This window comes from Macaca nemestrina, chromosome 1 (assembly GCF_043159975.1).
Source record: "Macaca nemestrina isolate mMacNem1 chromosome 1, mMacNem.hap1, whole genome shotgun sequence".
NCBI classification, from domain to species: Eukaryota; Metazoa; Chordata; class Mammalia; order Primates; family Cercopithecidae; genus Macaca; species Macaca nemestrina.
In genome coordinates this window covers 193,987,482-194,012,851 of record NC_092125.1, presented here as the reverse complement: position 1 = coordinate 194,012,851, position 25,370 = coordinate 193,987,482, and the positions used below count along the sequence as shown (strand labels likewise).

At 41.8% G+C, this 25,370-nt stretch overlaps 1 protein-coding gene across 3 annotated transcripts in view; it reads right to left on the bottom strand.

The window, feature by feature from the left end:
- Positions 1-25,370, bottom strand: part of LOC105494793 (tRNA isopentenyltransferase 1) — a 50,145-nt gene that overhangs the window by 4,015 nt on the left and 20,760 nt on the right. For all 3 annotated transcript variants that reach the window (XR_003021103.2, XM_011763622.3, XM_024796914.2), the window contains exons 2-8: positions 12,534-12,674; positions 8,951-9,049; positions 7,713-7,858; positions 5,090-5,232; positions 2,945-3,056; positions 2,507-2,619; positions 2,179-2,256 (exon numbers count right to left, since the gene is read on the bottom strand). Coding sequence is in view for 2 of the 3 variants with exons in the window: in XM_011763622.3 (XP_011761924.1) it covers positions 2,179-2,256; positions 2,507-2,619; positions 2,945-3,056; positions 5,090-5,232; positions 7,713-7,858; positions 8,951-9,049; positions 12,534-12,674 (832 nt within the window). In the remaining variant the exon portion in view is untranslated. The remainder of the gene's footprint in view (positions 1-2,178; positions 2,257-2,506; positions 2,620-2,944; positions 3,057-5,089; positions 5,233-7,712; positions 7,859-8,950; positions 9,050-12,533; positions 12,675-25,370) is intronic.

The window sequence follows — 25,370 nt, the reverse complement described above, 5'->3', positions numbered from 1 at the left end:
AGCTTTCTTTAGGAGCAGATACTAGTCTCAGGTTTGCATATATTCCCTCAGCGGCCTGGGACTCATGAAATGCTTTGACAGCATGGGCTGGGAACAGAATCATATCAGCCAATAAGCCACAGAATCTGCGAACCAGAAAGAAACCTTGGAATTGATGTAGTTGAGCAACTTCTTTTAAAAACCTGATCTAGAGGGTATTCAAGAAACACCCCCTGGTAGATACTTTTGAATGCAGATGAGACTGAAAGTAGCAAAGAGTGCAGCTACAGGTATTTCACCCACCTGAGCCAACCATGTTGCAAGAGTTTAGTCTCTGCAGTTAGCTTCCCTGCCTATGTACATACTAAATTGCCTTCCACAGCTAGGTTAATTCAGTTGCCTAAAGGCAAAGAGCATCACCCATAGGCAAAAACATCAAAGGCCTTGGGATGCCAACGACTGGCAGGTGCTGGCCTTTTGATTGTGCCAACCACAAATAAGATTCTTCATAGACTGGACTGGGCTGCACCTGCCACCACACGGAAAGGTGAGACTAGGAGGGTGCAGGCAGCATCCACAGCACACCTGGCCTTGGCTAAGCTCTGCACCTGTTTCCAGGCCACTCTACATTTTCCTTTCTCCTCTAAGCCCTTTGTTGGGCTTCTGTGCCCTGTCTAAGCACCTTTCAACAAGTTCTCGGCTCCCAGCTGCTATTTCTGGCTTGGGTCCAAGGCCAAGCTGGGGTGGGGAAGTCCCCCTGGCTTCCTGCCAGAACCATATCCCAGCAGACCAGCCCTGGCCAATCACGCACAGCTCCCTGATTTACAGGGCAGCTGTGCCTTTCACTCAGCACCAGGACGATGCCGGCATACACACGAATGAGGAACAGGCATATGACACACTGTGCCATCAACTCCTGCCACAGAGATGGAGGAACTATTGTGGTTTTACTACAGGAAGAAGTTCTAAATTATTACCAAAAAGTCTTCTGTTACAGGCTTATTGTCAGACATGGGGAGAAGAGAAGTTGCATTAGAAATTTGTAGTACAGCACTGAGCTTCAACTTCAGACGACACTAAGACTTCTATCTACCAGGACATGCAGAGAAAACAGGATAAGTAGAAGAAAGCATAACGAGCCTCTTCACACCAGAACTCCACTGGAGAGCTCAGGCAGAGAGTGGGAGCTGGGAGAAAGAATGTTAGCAGTTTAGTGGTAAACAGCAGGGATCAAGGTATGTATTTTCAGAGGCACCGAGTGGGGCAGACGCTTCAGCTGGCCCTATCTGTAATTGAGAGCAGAAGTCTACCAGCAAAAGGTAAACACAGGATGATTCAGAAGCATATTTAAAACATGTCCACAAGATAAAACTGAAGTTTCACTTATGCTTAAATTAATCTCCTTTCGCTCATAACCACATAGTTTTTACCCACAGTCCAATACTAATGCTGTCTTGCTAAAGTTACAGCTAAGGAAGTAAGAGTAGCAGTATAAAGGAGTGTGGACTCTGTGTCAGGCCTGAGTTCAGTTATCTACCGCCGACTAGCTGGGTGATTTTTGGCAAGTTATTTAACTTCGCTAGGCCTTCATTTTCTTATCTGTAAAAAGAAAAGAATAACACCTACCTTGAAGACTCAATAATATATGTATGGCACCAAATTTAGTGCCAAAGACACAGTACAGGGCCAAATGAATAAAAATTTCCTTTCTTTTCCTTTAAAAATGCTGTTCAATTAAAGTTTCATTTGAAGCAATCTGAAGCACCATGTGGAGATGCTGGGAAAAATGGTGAAGGTGTCTTTTTATACTACTCATCTGGCCCCCAAAAAACATTGTAATTAGGAAATCTTCCCTACAGAAATCTGACTGCTCTTCAGGTACGAAACTGAAGCTAAAAATCAGCCCTGAACACCAACTCTCCTAAGAAGATGCTGCTGTTGTTCTTAGCTGTTTGCAGCCAGTATCCATCTGTTCAAGGCAGAAGGCAGACTCCTCAATGCAAATAATTTTTTTTTTTTTTTCTGAGACATCACAAGAAAATATCCCTGGATAATCATTTATGTTATAGAACTTCCCCTAGGTCAGATCCAGAATCTCAGAACAGGCCTGGAATCTAAAATTCATTTTCTGGGTGAGCTGAGGACATCTATATTCTATTGAAAACAGACCCATAGTATAAGGAAAAACATGAGACTTACTGCTCAAAAAACGGTTTTTAACCCATCGGTTTTGCTTCCGGGCATATCTCTTAGTTACTTGTTTCAGAGCCTCGATACCTGAAAGATACAGTAGATTTAACAGCACCTAGGTAAGCACTCCTTACCCTGCAGAGAGGCAGGCCCTCCCAGCCCAGCAGGAGAAAGTCAGTCATGGCAGTACAATGTCAGACTTGGTGGACAAAAATCTCAATTCTGAGCTGACGGCTACTTGGGACGCTTTGAGCCTTGGCTCTTTCTCAGACCATACCAGCAGAGTACCCTGCCACCCAAAGATGTCCAAGACTAGGTCAGATGGAAGAATTCACACCTTTCTTTAGAAGCTGGTCACTAGTCTCCAGTGTGCATTTTCCCTCAGTGATCAGGTACTCGTGAAATTCCTTGAAGCCAATTGATTGGAAGATACCATGTTGATAGTCCTGGCTGGGAATAGGAGGGCATCAGCAGATGAGCCATTGCTCCTAAAAGCTAGCAGGCGCTTTGGAGATGGACCTAGTTGAACCATTTCATCTGTCAGATAAGGAAATTGAGATCCTGAGCAGTTACTGATTCTCTGAAATTTTCCCCTCCCCTACCCACCAGGTTACTTTCTTAAAAAGTTAACTCCTGGGACTGTCTGAAAGATTAAAAAACTGCATCTGTAATGAAGGCTGATAAACAGGTAGACCCAAAGCTAGTATTAGCATTATGGTCTTTTGACTGTAGGCAAAAGATGGACAGTAGGTCAGAATAACAGCCAAATCCTCACCTATTTTCTGAAACATTCTTCTGATTATAGCGTCTGTGAAAATCTCTTAGTTCCTCCAAGAGCCCAGCAGCAAGCATGTCATCCACCCTCTTATCCAAGCGCTTATCTAGAACTTGAAACAAATCAGCCCATCAATCAGCAAGCAAGTTGTACGTACCTACTGTATACTTACATCATGAGTGAACAGGTGGTCACAAAAAAAAGAGAATTTATCCAAATAGAAGAAAGAATTCAGATTTGAAAGATTATTGTAATAATTCATACTTTATTTACTCACATTTAAGACTTTGCAGCTCCAAATAAAAACAGCCAGAATGAAGCACATGCCTCCTCATCATATAGAGAAAGCATACAGGCCGGGCGCAGTGGCTCAAGCCTGTAATCCCAGCACTTTGGGAGGCCGAGACGGGTGGATCACGAGTTCAGGAGATCGAGACCGTCCTGGCTAACACGGTGAAACCCCGTCTCTACTAAAATACAAAAAAAATTAGCCGGGCGAGGTGGCGGGCGCCTGTACTCCCAACTACTCGGGAGGCTGAGGCAGGAGAATGGTGTGAACCCGGGAGGCGGGGCTTGCAGTGAGCTGAGATCCAGCCACTGCACTCCAGCCTGGGCAACAGAGCCAGACTCCGTCTCAAAAAAAAAAAAAAAAAGAGAAAGCATACAACTACAGCAATTGTGAAGGACAAATATTTTATTCTTACATGGAATGTATATCCCAATGTGTTTTAGAGGTGGCTGAGGATCCCCTGGTTTACCTTTCTTATTTTTAATTTAATATGTCATTATACTGTAACTCAGTGTTACTTTGTTTAAGAACCCCTAGATAACACCTCGGATAAGAATATGGAACTTTCATCCAAAGACATCCTAGATACATTCTAAACTACTGAGCCAAGCAAAGGAGCAGAGTGAGAGGTCGTAATTGTTCAGATGTGACAAACAGCTTTACTATGAATCAGACACCATTATTTTATGCTGAATTGTAAAGTAGAAGATTTTATTTACAAAATTTCATTATTGAAAAATTCCCTTTTTAAATCAATTTATGGCAGTTAATTTAACAATAGATTGTCACCATTTTAATTATATTCTTCTACATCTCTACCATTGTGATTTATTGGCCTACAGCAACAGTAACCTTCCTAGAAAGTTTGCATTTATTGAGGACCTGTCATGTGTCAGACACATTCTGAGCACTTTACATGTATTAATTCATCTAATCCTTAATGAAGCTATGAGATATGTACTATTACTATTATCTCTATTTTACAGGAGAACTGGGACACAGAAAGGTAAACTAATTTGTCTTACAATTCACATAACTAGAAGCCAGTAGATCAGGAATTTGCTATTAGACAGTCTGCCTCAAGAGCCTGTGCTCTTCAGTGCTACACTCTACTGTTTCTCCACATAATGATGTCATCTTTTCAGGTCTATCATAGGCTACCTTTGCAAACTGGTCTCTGACTCCCCCCAGATAATGTTCATCATCCCTTCTCTGTGACCCTACAGCACCCTGAAAATATATCTAGCCCAGCATTTGTCAAATAAATAATAGACACACAGATAGTATCTATCTCCTTGTCTGTTGTCTCACTAGACTGGGAATTCCTTAAGAAAAGGCACTGCCTCTTCAACTCTGAAAACGAAGTACCACACAGAATACCCAGCACTACACTGAATGCTTACTGAACGTTTGCTGGATGAATAAGTTACTACTATCACAGGGCATAATTATACTTTAGCAACAAAATACCATCAGGCTAGCAAGCTAATTATAAGGCGTACTGCTTCTAGAACATTCTAGCCTCCAGCCAACCTTCCACAAGAGACTTCCTTCTTTTTCTCCTTTGGACCTTCCCTGGATGGCAGTCTCTTTCCCATTCTGTCCATCCCATCCCACTCTACCCATGATGTCTTCTCCTAGTGCCAGGGCTATCCTTTCTCCCTTTCCAAACAGATATCTAGGGGGAATGGCACTGTGCCTAAGTCAACAAATAATGATAATGATAATAAAATTAATAGCTAATACTTGTTTAGGGTTTATTACGAGCCACCCATGGTTCTAAGCATTTTCTATACAGTAACTTATTACTCTAAGTTCCATCACAGATGGACTCTAGGGCATCAAAGGGCTGTTACCTGCCTGGTCAGCATGAAGCCAAAGGATGCAAGGGTTAGAGAACTTCAGAGGACCTCCAAGGGGACCACCACCTTCTTCTGTATGTTGACGATGGAGAAATTCACTATGAGAGATTCCTGTTTCTTCAAAAACTTGCAAGCTCCTAAGTAATTTAAAAGGGGAGGGAGGGGGCACACCCATAAAAACCAATAGAAAATATTCATTCTCAGGTAAAACAAGGAGAAAGGTGTTTATTATAGAAAGCCTCATTCTTGAAAGCTAGGCATGACAGTGTGCGCGTCTGTAGTCCCAGCTACTCAGGAGGCCAAACTGGGAGGACTGCTTGAGCTCAGGAGTTCAAGACCAACCTAAGCAGCAACAGTCCCTGTCTCTTCAAAAAGGGGGGATGCAGAAAGGCTTAATCTCATTTTCACTGCATTAAGTTCCAAAAGACATGAAGGTCTAGGGTTACTCCAGTCCTACAGCTACTTAGAAAAGGGTACTAAAGAAAACTTTAGGTAAAGTAAAAAATAATTCTATTTTTCTAAAGATACATAAATTATTCTGAAATCAGTTAAATAGGTTCAGAAACAAGAGATTTCTTCTATACAAACAGAATGGTACTCACTCCCTTTCAGATAAACAGTAAAAGAGCTTGTTTGGGACACTTTGTAACAAGCCAACAAGTCTGGTCTCGCTGGCGTGCCTTTCCCACAGTACAAAAGCATGTTGTACGTCCAGCTCATCAGCTTTCTTTTTTAAATATGTCAAATTAATGAAGAATGCTCCTGGCTAATCCAGTGCTCTACGGGCACAAAGATCACTGAGAAAAGAACTCACATACTTATTCTTAAGCCACCATCCACTTCTGTCTGTATCTATTATGTTATGCAGCACTAGGTAATTTAACTCCCCAATCTATACTCTACCACTCTGGGTGATTGCAACTTATCAGCCTGAAAGTGATCTTTCTCTTCCTGACCCAATTCTACTTCCTGAAACCCTAACGCAAGAGTGTAGACCCCTTGTCTTTCAGTATCACTGGTTTCTCAAAGAAGATCTATGAGAAAAAAATGTAGGAATAGATAATATCTCACTTATCTGGAGTTAAAATACAGCCTCAAGCCAAAAGAAAGATTAAAAAAAAAAAAAAAAAGTTCTCATTCTCTAAATGAGACTCTAGAGCTCTTGCTTAGAACCTATTGACTCTTACTAAGAAAAAATTCTCAAACTCATTACTCATTTAGAAGCAGCAAAATGAGAAGAGGTGATAAGAAAGAACTGACTAGTAAAAGGAGAGAATAATAAACACCAAGCTCTAGAATCATGTAATAAAACAATATAAAAATGAATGTTTATCATAATGTTCCTAAGTTTTAAAAAAAACTGAATGTTTTCTATTAAAGTGTTTAAAATGTTTGGATACTGAAAAGTATAAACTTCGTTCATCTAAAACATGCATTCTTAATGGGGTTATATTGCCTTTACGGGGGTGAGAAAACTTAGATAATACAATCTGTGCCGCACCCGCTCGCCGTGCAAAGGACAACCCTACCTGAAGAAATCCTTTTCTTGGCTGAGTACTGTGACTCATGACTATAATCCCAGTACTTTGGTAGGCTGAGGCAGGAGGATCGCTTGAGCCTAGGAGTTTGGGACCAGCCTGGGCAACAAAGCAAAACATCTCTACTAAAAATTAAAAATTTTAAAAACTAGCCAGGTATGGCAGTGCACACCTGTAGTCCCAGCTACTCAGGAGGCCAAGGCAGGAGGACACCTAAGCCCAGGAGGTCAAGGCTGCAGTGAACCATGATCGTGCCACTGTACTCCAGCCTGGGCAACAAAGTTAGACTCTATCTCTTAAAAAAAAAAAAAAAAGTAATAATAATAATGAATGTTTTAAATCCTATATTCTAACATTGAGTTTCATTGAGGGGGGTAAAATCAGGATGAAAAATATCAAATTCATTTCAGTGGAGTACTTCACAACCCCTATGAATATGAGATATTACTTTAATATTTAATCTGCACAACCATCAATAGAGTAGGTCCTTCATTAGATGTTCTACTATGCCAGAAGTGGTATCACTCCTAATTCTGCAGAAAAATAAACCTAACATGAGGCTGCAATTTCAAAACAACCTAAAAAAACATGACCTTGTGAGTTCATTCACTACTTTTCTTCCCTACCAGATAGTTTCCATGTGCAAAGGTGAGCTGATCTGTGAGACAGTTTATAAAATCCACCTCCCACTGGGAAAGCTGCTGGGGCAGAACACGGCATTGCATAATCAATTATGAAATCCAAATCACAATGTAAACAAACTGCATGCCAGAAAAAATGTATATGAAAACTGTTATACAAGCAAAGATCAAATAGAAAATGAAGCAACATTATATAGGCCCTAGGGGAAAACGATATTGTACTATGCATTTAAAACGTAACAAAGTAGGGTGCAATTATTTATTGAGGGAGCTGAACTGAAGCAATAACTCAGGGCCTCCCAACCTGCTGAGTTAGAACAACACATCCATCTCCACTAACTGCTATTACCAAATCTCTCTCATCACCTGGGCAAACCGAAGAACTGACTGTTCCCTAGTTGTAAAGGAATTTGGGGTCAGCAGGCCAGGCTTTCTTACCTGGCCACTTTGCGTTTGTCATGTGGATGCAGCTTGGCGGCCATTTCTGGGTCCACCTGGCTTAGGCGTTTGTGAAGTACAAGACCATCCTCCTTTTCAAGCTCCACTTTTCGGTCAATCACTTTCTCAGTGCCCATCTGCTGGGGCTAATAAATGATGGTTTAGAAGCAAATTTAATTCAACCAACACTGAGACAGTGTACGTGCCAGGCACTTTGCTAAGTGTCAGGAATACAGAATAATCAGAAGATCTTGCCATACAGTGAGAGACAGATCATAAACAGAAAATTCCAATATGCTGTGGTAAGTGCTGTGAGGCCACAGCAAACAAAAAAGAAGACTTACAACATAGGGAAACACTTGGCTATTTGCTTCCTTGTCAGAAGTTCAAACAGGTACCAGGGCTAATATATGTATTTTAACATATCCAGGAGTCTAGTCTTCTCAGCAAGGGTGAACAAGGAGACCAGGATTGCCAGCAAATTACAGTTTACACAGTCTTACCCTACATAGTAGCACGTATGTAAATAAGGTCAGTGTTGGACATCTCCCTGATATACATACTGTGCTGCCAGCCAGGAAATACTGAATCAGGCTAATGTACTGGGTTTTTTTAAATATAATTTTTATAAAGAATTATACATATTTTATCTTGAATCACATCTCTCTCTCTCTTTATTTATTATTATTTTTTTTTTTTGAGACAGGGTCTCGCCCTGTTGCTTAGGCTGGAGTACAGTGGCACGATCTCAGCTCACTGCAACCTCCACCTCCTGGTTCAAGTGATCCTCCCACCTCAGCCTCCCTAGTAGCTGGGATTACAGGTGTGTGCCACCACGCCTGGCTAATTTTTGTATTTTTAGTAGAGACGGGGTTTCACCATGTTGGCCAGGCTGCTCTCAAACTCCTGACCTCAGGTGAGCTACCCACCTTGGCCTCCCAAAGTGCTGGGATTACAGGAGTAAGCCACCACGCCCGGCCTAATGCACTGTTAATTTATATGGAGATGCTAATTAATCCACACAGCAACATTTTTCCCACACACAGCCCCTTCCCATAGACCAGCCTGGAGGAACTCACTTCACATATGGAGGTGGCGTTTGCTTGAGAATATTAAGTAGGAAAATTATAGTTGCTGAGTATAAGAAATAGGCAAGAGTCAACCTTTCTCCCACTAAAATTAGCCAGCAAGAAAGAGCAACCCACTTCCTCAGTGAGTTACAAGTGAACTAAACTTACCTTGGTATTGACAAGAACTTTCCAGAGCAGAGATTCAATGTAATAATTGGTTCCTCCCACGACAATAGGAATTTTGTCTCGAGCAAATATATCTTCAATGTGAACATTAAGAAAGATACCACGATATTAAATATCAAGGGAATCCTGACTCACTTGGGAAGGACACTATTAGCAAGAAACCACATTCATTTATCTGCAGAGCAGAGGAGAAAGGGGGGGAACCAAAATGCATTCATACCACCCCTCAATGTTTCCAACAAATTTCCAGAATCATGTCCAATCACTTCTGGAGGGACTTGCAGAAACCAGAGACAAATGCATAGTGGTAATTCCTTCCAGTTCTAGAACTTTCTAGGTCTTGCTGCTAAAAGTCAAAGTTTTATTAGTATTCCAAATCAGTTCAACAAGCACAAGCCCGAGGACTCTCAAAGAACCAAGTGTCAGCTGCTCAGGAGGCCATCAAGGTGGCATCCATTGCGTGACTTTGCCTTCTAAGGCAAAACACAAGCTGGTTTCTCTAAGATTCTTAGACTCAGTCAGTCTCTACCATCAGGAGAGACTATCACATTTTTGCCACTTGAGGCTTCACCAAATTAAGTGAGATGCACAGGTTCTGAAGATAAATAGACTTCAATTTCCAGGTTCAGTTGTTGGGCAAGTTACTCAGCCTGTCTGAGCTTCAGTTTTCTCATCTGTAAAAATCCCCATAAGAATTAAATGTGACAATGCACAGAAATCCCCTACCACAATGCCTAAAAAATAATAAGCACTCAATTTACTTTAGCCACTATTGTTTTTATATCTCTGCTACTTTACATTTTTCTCTTTAGAATCTCCATTGAACAGATAATTATCTGCTTTAAGAAGGCCTTCGCTCCTGAGAATAATTTTTGTTTTTTTGAGACAGGGTCTCACTCCGTCACCAAGGCTGGAGTGCAGTGGCGCGAAAACAGTTCACTGCAGCCTCGACCTCCCAGGGCTCGAGTTATCTCCCACCTCAGCTCCCGCCGCCAAGTAGCTGGGACTGTAAGCATGCACCACCACATCTAGCTAATTTTTGTATTTTTTGTAGAGGTTAAGGTTTCACCATGTTGCTTGCCCAGGCTGATCTTCAACTCCTGAGTTCAAGCAATCCACCCACTGCAGCCTCCCAAAGTGCTGAGGTTACAGGCGTGCGCCATTGTGCCTGGCTGAAAATAATTTTTTTAAAAAGACTTTCAATATCCAGGAAATAATCATTTACACACTTCTTCTCCTTGTTGGCCAACTTGCCAGCATAGAAACAGACCACCTCATTTCTACTAGAATCTCACTAACCCTTAAGCAGTTAAGGTGGAGTGGGAAGAAAGATGTTATCAATCAAGGATCATAAAGAGAAAACATCATTTGTTTTAAAAAGAGAAAACAAATTCTCTATTTGCCCCTTTAAATTAAGTATAGGGAGCAAAGTGGAAATTGTATACAAGTTAAATATCCCTTATCCAGAATACTTGGGATCAAGGAAATGTTTCAGATTTTGAATTATTTGCATTATACTTACTGGTTGAGCATCCCAAATCTGAAAATCTGAAAACTGAAATGCTCCAATGAGCATCTCCTTTGAGCATCATCTCAGCACTCCAAAAATTTCGGATTTTGGAGTCTTTTGGATTTTAGATTTTCAGATGTTCAACCTGTAGTATGATTAACAAAGGGAAAGTGAGCAATGAAAAGGGGAAGGGAAAAATGTTAAGATTCCAGAAGAGGAGAGAGTGGAAAGAGGAAAGAAGATGGGATAGGACATACTTCACGGGAAAAGGTTTAACTTATTTGTGCAAGCCATGAAATGACTGTGATATTGAACAATCACCCTTCTACCCTTTGGGCCTCAGTAGTTAGTACCTTCACCTGTCGAATCAGGAAGGCTGATTGGGGCCAGGCGTGGTGGCTCACACTTGTAATTCCAGCACTTCGGGAGGCCGAGGCGGAAGGACCACTTGAGCCCAGCCTGGCAACATAGCGAAATCCATCTCTACAAAAAATAAAATAGCCTGGTGCGGTGGCTCACGTCTGTAATCCCAGCACTTTGGGAGGCCGAGGCAGGTGGATCACGAGGTCAGGAGTTCGAGACTAGCCTGGTGAAACCCTGTCTCTACTAAAGATACAAAAACTTAGCCGGGTATGGTGGCGCATGCCTGTAGTCCCAGCTACTCGGTAGGCTGAGGCAGAGGAATCACTTAAACCTGGGAGGCGGAGATTGCAGTGATCCAAGATTGCGCCATTACACTCCAGCCTAGGTGACAGGGCAAGACTCCGTCTCAAAAAATAATGATAATAAAATAAAAATAATTAGCTGGGTGTGGTGGTAAGCACCTGTAGCCCCAGATACTTGGGAGGCTGAGGTGGGAGGATCACCTGAGCCCAGGAGGTCAAGGCAGCAACGAGCCATGACAGTGCCACTGCACTCTAACCTAGGCAACAGAGTGAGACTGTCTCTAGGAGGAAAAAAAAAAAATTTACACACTTCCATTTGAATCTATATCTGGGTTTTCTATTCTGTGCCACAAATATATCTAGTACTAAATAAGTTCCATGCTATTATAATTATTATGACTTTTCAATCTTTTAATATATAGCAATCCAGATACTAAAGGCAGTCTGCATGTTAAGACATAAGGGCAATCCCCCTTACATTATTCTTTTTGCAAAAATTTCTTGGTTTTACCCAGAACTATATTTTCCAGTCCTCTCCCATCTAACAATCCCTTTGAAATTCTAACTATAACTCCATTATATTTATAGATTAACTTCGTATCTCCATTTAAAAGATAGAAAACTGAAGCTCAGTGGGGTTAAGGAAATGCTTTACCCAGTAAAATTCACATGGTAAAAAAGTCAGTTCTAGGACTGTAACACAAATTTTCTGATTCTTAAATCAGTGTTCTTTTTTTTTTTTTTTTTTTTTTTTTGAGGCGGAGTCTCGCTCTGTCGCCCAGGCTGGAGTGCAGTGGCCGGATCTCAGCTCACTGCAAGCTCCGCCTCCCGGGTTTACGCCATTCTCCTGCCTCAGCCTCCCAAGTAACTGGGACTACAGGCGCCCGCCATCTCGCCCGGCTAGTTTTTTGTATTTTTTAGTAGAGACGGGGTTTCACCGTGTTCACCAGGATGGTCTCGATCTCCTGACCTCGTGATCCACCCGTCTCGGCCTCCCAAAGTGCTGGGATTACAGGCTTGAGCCACCGCGCCCGGCCTTAAATCAGTGTTCTTATCACTAAAACAGTGCTTCTCAAATTTTAATGTGCATATGAATTACTGGGGACTCCTATTACAATGCAGATTCTGATTCAGTAGGTCTAGAGTGGGGCCCAAGAATCAGCATTTCTAACAAGTTCCCAGAGGATGATGATGCCACAGTCTAAGGACAAGAATTTGAGTGACAAAGACACTGTATCTTTCAGTCCATAGTCTGATGGGGATGGCATCTATCAGTAGTTAGGCCTTGGGTGCCCCTTCTGAGAAGAAATTGCCACTAGAAGGAAAACTTCTCTCTTGGCTTGGGCTGCTTTCACCCACCAAACCCAGCTGCTGCCTTTCCTAAGGATATCAGAGCAGTTGCTCTATTTCTGAAGTCCACCACGGTGTAATTGGTCACAAGAGGATCCACAAAGCTGATCATGTGGTGCCGGCATATTCTCTGCTCTTGGGCAGAAACCTTGTTGGTGATGATGTCTAGGCCTTCATAAACCTAGGGGAAAGAAAATTTACATGAGAAAGTCAACCACATCCATACAAAATGCATACTTATGAACAGAAATATTAATCTGTTTCTCCCTCCTGCCAAACACTTCACTGACCCAAAGCACCAGACGTATTCTAACAGAGGGCACAGTCAGATCCAAGAAACCCAAAAGAAAGAAAGAAGAAAACAGAGCATTGGTTTTCTTATCAAATAGTAGCTATTAGCTCAGATTTAAAGGTAAGAAGGATATGTAAATACATGCCCAGAATTAGTAAAAACGAATGCCGCATGGCCAGAACGTTAAAGCCCTGCAAATTGGGCAGGGTGTTTTATTTATTTTGCTTATCACAAGACTCCAGAAAGGTAACATTTTGCATTCATTGCTCATAGTTCTACTTCAAAATGCTTAGGTATTTCTTGGATTTAAATGGCTCGAAAAGGTCTTCAGAATTTGTATAAGATTGGTTCCCTTTGTGGAGAAGGAGTCTACAAAAATACACAGAAAACATACATATACACACTTTGAAGTCAGAACCCCTAATACTGCTGTACTCTAGTGGAAACATTGTGATCTATCAAAATTACTGCTTCAGGGGTCAGCAAGGACAATCTCAATACTCAAAGGCAATATCCTGTCTGTGGGCTCTTGATCTGCCAATTCGACTAAAAAGTTCAAGTGTACTTTTTCTAAATGCAAGGTCTCCAAGAACAGATCTGAAAATACTAGTTTGAAAATAGGGATGAATACTTTGAGATTAAATGTTCTCTGTAATCACTGATTCTACAGGGAGCACTGAATGAACAAATAATAAGTTCTGTAGAGCCCACAAAGATGTTAAAAGCATTTTTATCTCACGTTTCCCTTTACTTACATGGGTGTCAAATAAGTACGGTACAGTGTAATGGTTAGGAGGAAAGACCCTGGCGCCAGGCTGCCTCAGCTCATGTCCTAGCTCTGCCACTTACTAGTTATTTGTAGTTGGAGAAGTCAGTTACTAACCTCTCTGGGCCTTAATCCCTCATCAATAAAATGAAAATAATAATATCTATCTCATAGGGTTGTTGTGGGGATTAAATGAGTTACTACTAAAAAGCACTTGGTTTTTGCCTGGCACATTGTAAGGGCCATGTGAGGGTCACTACTACCTAATCGCTGTCATTATCACTACTACTATCACTATAACTAAAAGAGAAAGGGAAATAATTTTAGTGTTACTGTTTAAAACTCAGAAGCCTCTATGCTCTTAGCGACTGAGGTCATTTACCAAGCAAGGATATAAGCTATCTTCAATGAAATAAAATCAGTAAATAGTAAAACAGCATATAAATAAAAAATAACGTAAATTAGAGCCATAAGGAGTATCAATTCTGCCTTTTAAACTCATTTAATTTGTGCCTGACAGCAGACTCAAATTCTCATACCTGAAAATTAATGGAATCATAAATCATAGAGTATTCTTTTCTGTGTATCTTGAACAAGACTTCCTTCTAATGTTATACAAGGTCATATGGTTATTATACACTGCTGTCTTCTGTGCAAATTAAGAAAAGCAAAGGGGAGGCCGGATGCAGTGGCTCATGCCTGTAATCCCAGCACTCTGAAAGGCCAAGGCAGGCAGATCACGATGTCAGGAGTTTGAGACCAGCCTGACCAACATGGTGAAACCCCATCTCTACTAAAAACACACAAAAAATTAGCTGGGTGTGGTGGCGTGTGCCTATAATCTCAGCTATACTCAGGAGGCTGAGGCAGGAGAATCGCTTGAACCCAGAAGGCAGAGTTTGCAGTGAGCCAAGATTACACCATTCTAGCCTGGGCAACAGAGCGAGACTCGACTCCATCTCAAACAAAAACAAAAACAAAAAAACAATGAAAGAGGCCAGGTATAGAGGCTCACACCTGTAATCCCAGCACTTTGGGAGGCTGAGGCAGGCAGATCACTTGAGTTCATGAGTTCAAGACCAGCCTGGGCAACATGGCGAAACTGCGTCTCTCCAAAAAATGCAAAAATTAGCCAGGTGTGGTGGCACACACCTGTAGTTCCACTACTGGGGAGGCTGAGGTGGGAGGATCCTTGTGCCTGAAAGGCAGAGGTTGCAGTGAGCTGAGATCATACCATTGCACTACTTTGTCTCAAAAAAAAAGAAGAAAACTAAAGGGAGGAAAGAGTTAATAATAACTGTTTATTCCTCTCTGTCTCCCTCTTTTCCCACAGCCCTTGGTTGACTCTGCTGTAGCTTAGAATTCCAAATGATCACATTTTAAAGAGCTCACATAGCAACAACCTGATTTTGCTAGTAGAGGATTTCTAACCCCTGTTAAGTATGTTACGGTAAAAAGGATTCTAAATTTTTACACTGAGATTAATGTTAATTAATGTTAATCAGTGTCAAATCCATAGCTGCAAATGTACAATTACCCACACTTCCAACAAGGTCAAAATATAAATATCTCTACCAGCACCTTCTATCACAAACCCTAGAAGGCTAGATAAAATTTCTTCCTGTAATCTGCCTTTAGGTGTATCTTCTAGAGGCCCTTAAAATGGTGAGTTTAAACAAATGGACACACAAATATAATTCAAACAGAAGGTAACCCAGAGCTAGCTCACCTTATTTACTAAAGGAAGTGGCCTATTATACTGCTTATGATAGATAATACAAATGCCACCAAATATGAGGAAGAAGAAAAGAGTATTAATGGTTTAAAGAAAGCAGAGCTCTTACTCACAGAGTTAACAAAAACTATAACTCACAAAAGTACTAAATCTTGCTTACTAATATAAATTGTCATCTTTGGGTGATCTGTTAACTCTTTGCCTCTTACACATTCAGATGAAAAGAAATGGGACATAAAGATGTGGGTGATAAAGACTAGACATCTGATTTACATTTAATATGGTTTTATGGGTATGTTTTATAGTCATTAACTAAATGCAAAACTGAAAACTTCTGAACACCAAACACAGCACTCAGAGGAAATGCTCACTGGAGTATTTTGGATTTTAGATTTTCAGATTTGGGATGTTTAATTGGTAAATATAATGCAAATATTCCAAAATCAGAAAAAACTAGGAAATCAAAACACTTCTGGTCCCAAGCATTTTGCATAATGGATACTCAACCTGTATAATAGTATATTAAAGTACAATAAATTAAAGTATATGACTGTGACCTGCATTGCAACAATAGGGAAAGGAGAGACAAGACTATAAGTGAAACACGATTGGCCAAGTGCTCATAATTATAGACTCTAGGTGATGGATATATGGGTAGTTCATTTCATTATTTGCCCTACTTTCTTTATATGTTGGGAAATTTCCATTACAAAAAGTTTATTTAGAAAAAGACAGCCAGTTGTGGTGGCTCACGTCTGTAATTCCAGCACTTTGGGAGGCCGAGGCAGGCAGATCATGAGATCAGGAGTTCGAGACCAGCCTGACCAACATGGTGAAACCCCGTCTTTACTAAAAATACAAAAATTAGCCAGGAGTGGTGGTGTGCACCTGTAATCCCAGCTACTCAGGAGGCTGAGGCAGGAGAATCGCTTGAACCCAGAGGGCAGAGGTTGCAGTGAGCGGAGATGGTGCCACTGCACTCCAGCCTGGGTAACAGAACGAGAGTCTGTCTCAAAAAAAAAAAAGACATGGATGTACTTTGCACTCATTATAATGGCTATTAGAAAAAGAAAAAAAGAAACAGAAAATAGCAAATGTTAGCAAGGATGTAGAGAAACTGGAACCCTTGTGCATTGCTGAGGGGAATGTAAAATGGTGCAGCTATTATGGAAAACAATATGGCAGTTTCGGGAAGGGCAAGGTGGCTCATGCCTGTAATCCCAACATTTTGGAAGGCTGAGGCAGACCCAGGAGTTCAAGATCAACCTAGGCAACATAATGAGACCCCATCTCTAGAACTTAAAAACAACAACAAAAACTGGAAGAAAAACAGTATGGCAGTTCCTCAAAAAAATAAAACAGAATTAACAGCCGGGCGCGGTGGCTCAAGCCTGTAATCCCAGCACTTTGGGAGGCCGAGACGGGTGGATCACGAGGTCAGGAGATCGAGACCATCCTGGCTAACACGGTGAAACCCCGTCTCTACTAAAAAAATACAAAAAAATAGCCGGGCGAGGTGGTGGGCGCCTGTAGTCCCAGCTACTCGGGAGGCTGAGGCAGGAGAATGGCGTGAACCCAGGAGGCGGAGCTTGCAGTGAGCTGAGATCCGGCCACTGCACTCCAGCCTGGGCGACAGAGCGAGACTCCGTCTCAAAAAAAAAAAAAAAATACAGAATTAACATACAACCTAGCAATTCCACTTCAGGTATATACCCAAAAGAATTGAAGGCAGGGGGTTGAACAGATATTTACACATCCATGTTCACAGCAGCATTATCCACAATAGCCAAAAGGTGAAGTAATCCAAGTATCCATCCACAAATAAATGGACAAACAAAATACAGTCTATGCATACAATGAGTATTATTCAGCCTTAAGAAAGGTAGGAAACTGGCCGGGTGCAGTGGGTCATGCCTGTAATCCCAGACCTTTGGGAGGCTGAGGTGGATGGATCACCTGAGGTCAGGAGTTCAAGACCAGCCTGACCAATATGGTGAAACCCTATCTCTACTAATAATATAAAAATTAGCCAGGCATGGTAGCAGGCACCTGTAATCCCAGCTACTCAGGAGGCTAAGACAGAAGAATTGCTTGAACCTAGGAGGCAGATGTTGCAGTGAGCCGAGATCGCACCATTGCACTCCAGCCTGGGCAAGAGAGCAAGGCTCTGTCTCAAAAAAAAAAAGAAAAAAAAAAGAAAAAAAGAAAGGCAGGAAATTATGACACATCCTACAACATAGATAACTTTGAACATACTCTGCTAAGTGAAATAAGCCAATCACAAAAGGACAAACACCGTATGATCTCACGTATATGACGTACCTAGAGTAGCCAAATTCATAGAGACATAAAGTAGAATATTAGTTACCAGGAGCTGGGGAGAGGGGAGAATAGGGATTTATTGTTTAACTAGTACAGAGTTTCATTTTAAGAAGATAAAAACCTATTGGAGATGGAAGGTGGTAATGGCTGCAGAACAATGTGATTGTACTTAATGCCACTGAAACACTGAAATGGCTAAAATGGCCACCGAAATGGTTAATGGTCAATGTTATATCACAATTTTAAAAAGTCTTGGATGATAGCTTTTAGGCATAATAAGAAACTAGTGAATAGCATCAATGAAATAAAATTTTCAAAATTATTGAGAGCTGGTAATGTTCTATTTCTTGTAATGCTCTTTTTCTTGAACTGAAATTCAGTTGAGTTGTGGTTACACAGGTATTTTAACTTTTTGATAATGTATTGAGCTGTATAGTTATGAATTAGGTGTTTTTATGGGTATCCTTTATTTATCAAAAAAAATCATACTGAACAGTTAAGAAGCAAAAACACAACATTTTTCACAGTTGTACCAAGCATAAATATCTAAACAAACTTAGAAATCAATCAGTTTTGTAAATACCACATTTGGTCCAGAGGTTTAAGTTACATCCATGCTCTAAATGCCACAATCAGGCTTATGATTTTATTACCAGCCTAGAAAACATTCACATGTGAGATTTGTAGCTGAATGCCTTACATTTCCCCTATTTTTCAGCTTCAATTACAGTTTCAGCATCACTCTACCTACAATCAGCCTGAATGCTGGGAAGAGCCAGAAGGATCTGTGTTATCTTTCAAAGACAGCAAGTCACTCTGCTCCATTTCCCCTTCTCCCTTCCAAAGGACACTTGTGATCTGAGTACAAAGAAATGATTTGGAATAAAATGCTTTTCTCTGCACAAACCATATTTTGACAATACTAAGGAACTACTGGCTTCTTTGTAAGTCCTGATGACTGAAATATTCTGAAAAATTCCAGGTTTAATCCACTTCATCAATTATCTAACATAATTGACTTATCTCTACAAACATTTACTAAGCGTCTACTATGTGTTAGGTATACTGCAACATGTTAGTTACGATAAGAAGATTAAGAAAGTCCCATGGCCGGGCATGGTGGCTCACACCTATAATCCCAGCACTTTAAAAGTCTGAGTAGGAGGATCACTAGAGACCAGGAGTTCAAGACCAGCCTGGTCAACATAGTGAGACTCCATCTCCACCAAAAATTTAAAAATTAGTCGGGTGTGGTGGCACGTGCCTCCCAGCTACTTGGGAGGCTGAGGCAGGAGGACTGCTTGGGCCCAGGAGTTCAAGGCCGTAGTGAGCTAAAAAGGTGCCCCTGCACTCTAGCCTGGGCAACAGAGCAAGGCCCTGTCTCTTAAAAAAGAGTCCTAGTCCTCAGAGAGTCCAAGTTAGACACAAACAGCTATAATAAAAGAAGACACATGATATAAAAGCGCATAATCACTAAACATTTAATGTTCTAGGCATTAAACTGGGCATTATAGAAAAATATACCACTTTGTTTCACCTCTATTGATGGTTTATTTCCAGACTGAAAAAAAAATTTGGAAAAATGGTGCAAGGCTGAAATAACCTTAACTCTCCAGATCAACAGAGCTGAAGCGCCTGGAGGAACTAATGAAGGCAAAAGAAATCTACAACAGAGAAAAAAAAAGATATGAAAGGCCGGGCGCGGTGGCTCAAGCCTGTAATCCCTGCACTTTGGGAGGCTGAGAAGGGCGGATCACAAGGTCAGGAGATCGAGACCATCCTGGCTAACACGGTGAAACCCCGTCTCTACTAAAAAATGCAAAAAACTAGCCGGGCGAGGTGGCGGGCGCCTATAGTCCCAGCTACTCGGGAGGCTGAGGCAGGAGAATGGTGTAAATCCGGGAGGCGGAGCTTGCAGTGAGCTGAGATCCGGCCACTGCACTCCAGCCCGGGCGACAGAGCGAGACTCTGTCTCAAAAAAAAAAAAAAAAAAAAAAAAAGATATGAAAAAAAATAAACCCATAAACAACAACAAAAGATATGGAAAAATCAAAAAACAAAAAAAGAAATCCACAACAGAGACCTAGAAGAAGAAAACCAGCAGAATCCAGAGCCATGGTTCTCAACTCAAGTGATTTTGTTCACTGGGAGACATCTGGCAATGTCCAGAAATTTTTTCTTTTTTTTTTTTTTTTGAGACAGAGTCTTGCTCTGTTGCCCAGGCTAAGGTGCAGTGGTGTGATCTCAGCTCACGGCAACCTCCACCTCCCAGGTTCCAGCAATTCTCCTGCCTCAGCCTCCCGAGTAGCTGGGATTACAGGTGTCTGCCACCGTGCCTGGCTAATGCTTGTGTTTTTAGTAGAGACGGGGTTTTGCTATGTTGGCCAGGCTGGTCTCAAACTCCTGACCTCAGGTGATCCACCAGCCTCGGTCTCCCAGAGTGCTGGTATGAGTCACTGCACCCAGTGAGAAACATTTTTGATTGTCACAACTACAGGGCTGGGGGGTGCTACTAGCATTTAGAGGGTAGAGGCCAAAGATGCTGCTACACATCCAATGATGCACTCTGGTCTAGCCATCAGCCCCAAACACAAAGAATTATCCGGCCCCAGGCCGGGCACGGTGGCTCACGCTTGTAATCCCAGCACTTTGGGAGGCCGAGGCGGGCGGATCACAAGGTCAGGAGATTGAGACCATCTTGGCTAACACGGTGAAACCCTGTCTCAACTAAAAATACAAAAAATTAGCCAGGCGTAGTGGCAGGCACCTGTAGTCCCAGCTACTCGAGAGGCTGAGGCAGGAGAATGGCATGAACTCAGAAAGCGGAGCTTGCAGTGAGCCAAGATCGCACCACTGCACTTCAGCATGAGCGACAGAGCGAGACTCCGTCTCAAAAAAAACCCAAAAAAACAAAAAAAAAATTTATCTGGCCCCAAAATGTCAACAGTCCTGAAATTGAGAAACCCTGATCTAAAGAAATATCACCTTGCAGATACTCCCCTGAGTTTTTTAAGTGTACAGCCAAAGATCCCATCCTTTTAAGCCTCCATCCCTTTGGGCTGCCTTGCTATAGGGTGGTCCTGAGTGTGCTAATCAGCAGCAATGTCCGTGGCAGTGGGCAAATCCCAGAGCTCTGAGTGCTGGCTGTGATGTCCCCACATAGCTGTCTATAAGCAAAAGGAAAAGCTGCCCCCACCCCTTGTTGGTTCCTTCCCTATAAGTTATCTTCCACCTTTTCACTTATGTCCTTCCCATTTCAAATTAGATCCTAAAGTCCTTCAATCACTTTCCTGCCTCAGTGGATTACACCTGCCTTGAAAACCACAACCTTGGATTATGGCTCAGTATAATCATCCACTGCTTGCTGCCCTCCACTGCCCTATGGATATCTCACTGAGATCATTAATGAACCCTAACTGCCAAATATAACACTTTTCTACAAAGCTCTCAAAACAAGTAATGGAAAAAGCAACAATCTGATACTACTGCGCTCTCTCTCCTTCATAAATCACTCCACTTTGGGGCTTCAAGAGCACCATTCTTTCCAGGTTTTTCTTCCTATCCCACTAGACCTTCCTCCATCTACTTTACTGAGGCCAGCCACTGATCTATCTGGAGAAAAGAGAGATCAGCCTGTTACTGTGTCTATATAGAAAGAAGTAGACATAAGACACTCCATTTTGTTCTGTATTTGAGATGCTGTTAATCTGTGACCCTACCCCCAACCTTGTCCTTGCAAGAGACATGTGCTGTGGTGACTCAAGGTTTAATGGATTTTGGGCTGTGCAGGATGTGTCTTTGTTAAACAAGTGCCTGAAGGCACCTTGCTGGTTAAAAGTCATCACCATTCCCTTAATTTCAACTACCCAGGTACACGTACACGGCCAAAGGTCGCAGGGACCTCTGCCTAGGAAAGCTAGGTACTGTCCAAGGTTTCTCCCCATGTGATAGGCTGAAACAATGCTGCTAAAAGGTTTATGGAGATGTTTGCATATGCATCTCAAGGCACAGCATTTTCCTTTAAACTTATTCATGTCACAGAGATTTTTGTTCATATGTCTTACTGCTGATTTCCTCCCTACAATGATCCTATTGTCCAGCCACTCCCTTATCTTTAAGATGGTAAAGATAATTATCAATAAATACTAAGGGAACTCAGAGACCGGTGCCCGCGTGGGTCCTCTGTAAGCTGAGCGCTGGTCCCCTGGGCCCACTTTTTCTTTCTCTATACTTTGTCTCTGTGTCTCATTTCTTTTCTCAAGTCTCTTGTTCCACCTAACGAGAAACACCCACAGGTGTGGAGGGGCAGGCCACCCCCTCAATCTATTAGCAGTATCTGTCAGAAACAATACTGAGAAATGGCAGTCTTTATGGCATCCATCTGCCTTTTTGTATTATGAACGTTCTCTGAGTGACACCCATGGCTTCTACAACCACTGTTGTGTTGATAACTCTCAAAATCCATATCCACAATCCAGTTCTCTTTTTGTGGTGCCAGACCTGTATATTCAACTGTCCAGTGGACATTCCATCATCGAGAGGAACATAGCATATAGAAAAGTGGTTAACAGTAAGGATTCTCGTCAGGCATGGTGGCTCACGCCTGCAATCCCAGCACCATGGGTGGCTGAGGCAGGCGGATCACTTGAGCCTAGTGTTCAAGACCAGCTAGGCAACATTGTGAGACTCTGTTTCTCAAAAAAAAAAAACAAAAAAACAAAAAAAACAAAAACAAGAAAATCAGTCAGGCATGGTGGCGCGCACCTGTAGTCCCAACTACTCAGGAGGCTAAGATGGGAGGGTCATTTGAGTCCAAGAGGTCGAGCTGCAGTGGGCCATAATTGCACGACTTCACTCCAGCCTGGGCAGCACAACAAGACAAGAAAGAAAGGAAGGAAAGAAGAAAAGGAAAGGAAAGAAAGAGAGTGATAAAGAATGGAAAGAAAAGAAAAGAAAAAGAAAGGAAGGAAGGGAGGGAAGGAAGGAAAGGAAGAAGAAAGAAAAAGGAAAAGAAAGGGAGGAAAGAAAGGGAAGAAAGGGAAGAAAAAAGAAAGAAAAGGGAAGAGGGAGAGAGGGAGGGAGAGAAGGAAGGAAGGAGGGAAGGAAGGAAGGAAGGAAGTCGGTCAAGTTTTTCTTCTGGAACCTCAAGTTTCTCACATCTGACATCTCTTCTAGTTCTTTTTTTTTTTTTTTTTTTTTTTCAGATGGAGTCTTTGTCTCCCAGGCTGGAGTGCAGTGGCATGATTTTGGCTCACTGCAACCTCCCCCTTCCAGATTCAAGAGATTCTCCTGCCTGAGCCTCCCAAGTAGCTGGGATTATAGGCACCTGTTACCACGCCCAGCTAATTTCTTCTAGTTTTAATAGTTCAAGCTTCAGGAGAAAAGATGGTTTTAGCATATGTAGATGAAAGGAAAAATTAAGATGTTGACACTCACTGAGAAGTTGATTTTCCTTTAAACAAACTCAACTGAAGAGATTTTGAAGAGTAGGGGAAAGGCTGATTTCTTGACTAACTTTACTTTTTTAATTAAAAGAAAACTTTTTTTTAACATAACTTCAGTGGGTTAGGACTAATAAGTTTGCTGCAGGAACATCAAGGCAATTACTCTTTTTAACTCTGGCAGAAATTCAACTGTAGATATGCTGAATAAACTGGACACATTAAGATGCTCAGAAAGCAGAAGGCCAGGCACAGTGGCTCACACCTGTAATCCCAACACCTTGGGAAGCCAAGATAGGAGGATCTCTTGAGCTGAGGAGTTTGAAACCAGCCTGGGCAACACAAAGACCCCATCTCTACAAAAAATAACAAAAACAAAAACAAAAAAACAGTTTTAACCAGCCAGGCGTGGTGGCACGTGCCTATAGTTCTGCTACTCAGGAGACTGAGGTGGGAGGATTGCTTGAGCCAGGAGGTCAGGGCTGCTGTGAGCCATGATTGCACCACTGCACTCCAGCCTGGGTGACAAAGCAAGACACTGTCTCAAAAAATAAAATAAATAACATAAAATAAAATAAAATAACATAAAATAAAATGAAATAAAATAAAATAAAATAAAATAAAATAAAAAATAAAATAAAATAAAATAAAATAAAAAATAAAATAAAATAAAATAAAATAAAATAAAATAAAATAAAATAGCAGAAGAATCTGTGCCTGATCTGTTGAGTCAGTGTGATGAGACTCATGGTTTGGAATTTATAGTGCAGATTACGACTTTTATTCCTTCCTATGGCTCTTCTCTTTAAGGGAAAAGGGACTTCATATAAGGCCACAGTTTTCTGCCTTTTTTTTTTTTTTTTTTTTTTGAGATGGAGTTTCGCTCTTGTTGCCCAGGCTGGAGTGCAGTGGTGCAATCTCGGCTTGCCGCAACCTCCACCTCCTGGGTTCAAGTGGATTCTCCTGCCTCAGCCTCCCGAGTGGCTGGGATTATAGGCGTCCACCACCATGCCCGGCTAGTTTTGTATTTTTAGTAGAGACGGGGTTTCTCCATGTTGGTCAGGCTGGTCTCAAACTCCTGACCTCAGGTGATCCGCCCACCTCAGCCTCCCAAAGTGCTGGGATTACAGGCGTGAGCCACTGCGCCTGGCCAAGGCCATAGTTTTCAAACTGAGACATGTATAACATACATATGATACATTCTTCTGAAGTATCAATCTTACTAGGTAGTAAAAAAAAAAAAAAATTGAAACATTTTTACATCTAAACAGCGCAGAGAATGCAAAATTGGCTCACATTTTTAAGTTAAAACATGAGAAATTGCAACACAGAGCTTCTGCAATGGCTGCTTGGAGTCCACCTGCAAACAAACACTGGAGAAGCAATTCAGAACATCCATCCAGTCCAAACACCCAACATTTTATATTCGAGAATACTCAGGCTCCCCTGGCCATATAACTGGCGGGAAGCAGAGACAGGACTAATGCCAGGCTGCTCTGCCTATAACCCAAGCTATTTCTGCTGCCACTTAGTAGAATTTTTATCCCCATTTGACTCTGGTGTGTTTGTTTGCTTTAAGTAATGAATTCCTCCTGAGGTGAAATTAAATTCCAGAAACTGAGGAAAAGACAGTTACCACACACTGAACCCCTTCAAGATTCTTTTTTTTTTTTTTTTTTTTTTTTTTGAGACGGAGTCTCACTCTTTCGCCCAGGCTGGAGTGCAGTGACTCCATCTTGGCTCACTGCAAGCTCCGCCTCCCGGGTTCACGCCATTCTCCTGCCTCAGCTTCCCAAGTAGCTGGGACTAGAAGAGCCTGCCACCAAGCCTGGCTAATTTTTTTGTATTTTTAGTAGAGATGGGGTCTCACCATGTTAGGATGATCTCGATCTCCTGACCTCATGATCCACCTACCTCGGCCTCCTCAAGTGCTGGGATTACAGGCGTGAGCCACCGTGCCCAGCCATTCAAGGTTCTGAAGAGTAGGCAAGAGAGAAAGCTACAAATATACACACAGACAACACCATGTGACCATAATGCTGACACACAAACAAAGGGCTTAAGAGAGAAAATAAGGTTCATAATAAAGTTTCCATTCTTTGGCCATCTGTACAGCCTCAAGATTGGCCCATCTTTGATGAGTTCAGTGATATTTTATCTCAAGATACCTCAAATAGCGTATGATAGCTGAGGTACTTCAGTATTTGGAGGTGCATATCTAAGTTATGAGGAGATAATATAGGATAATGGAGTGGACCATCTAGGTTCAAATTTTGCCTCTACCATCCAGCGGTGGCCTTCAGTTAGCAGATTATTTAAAT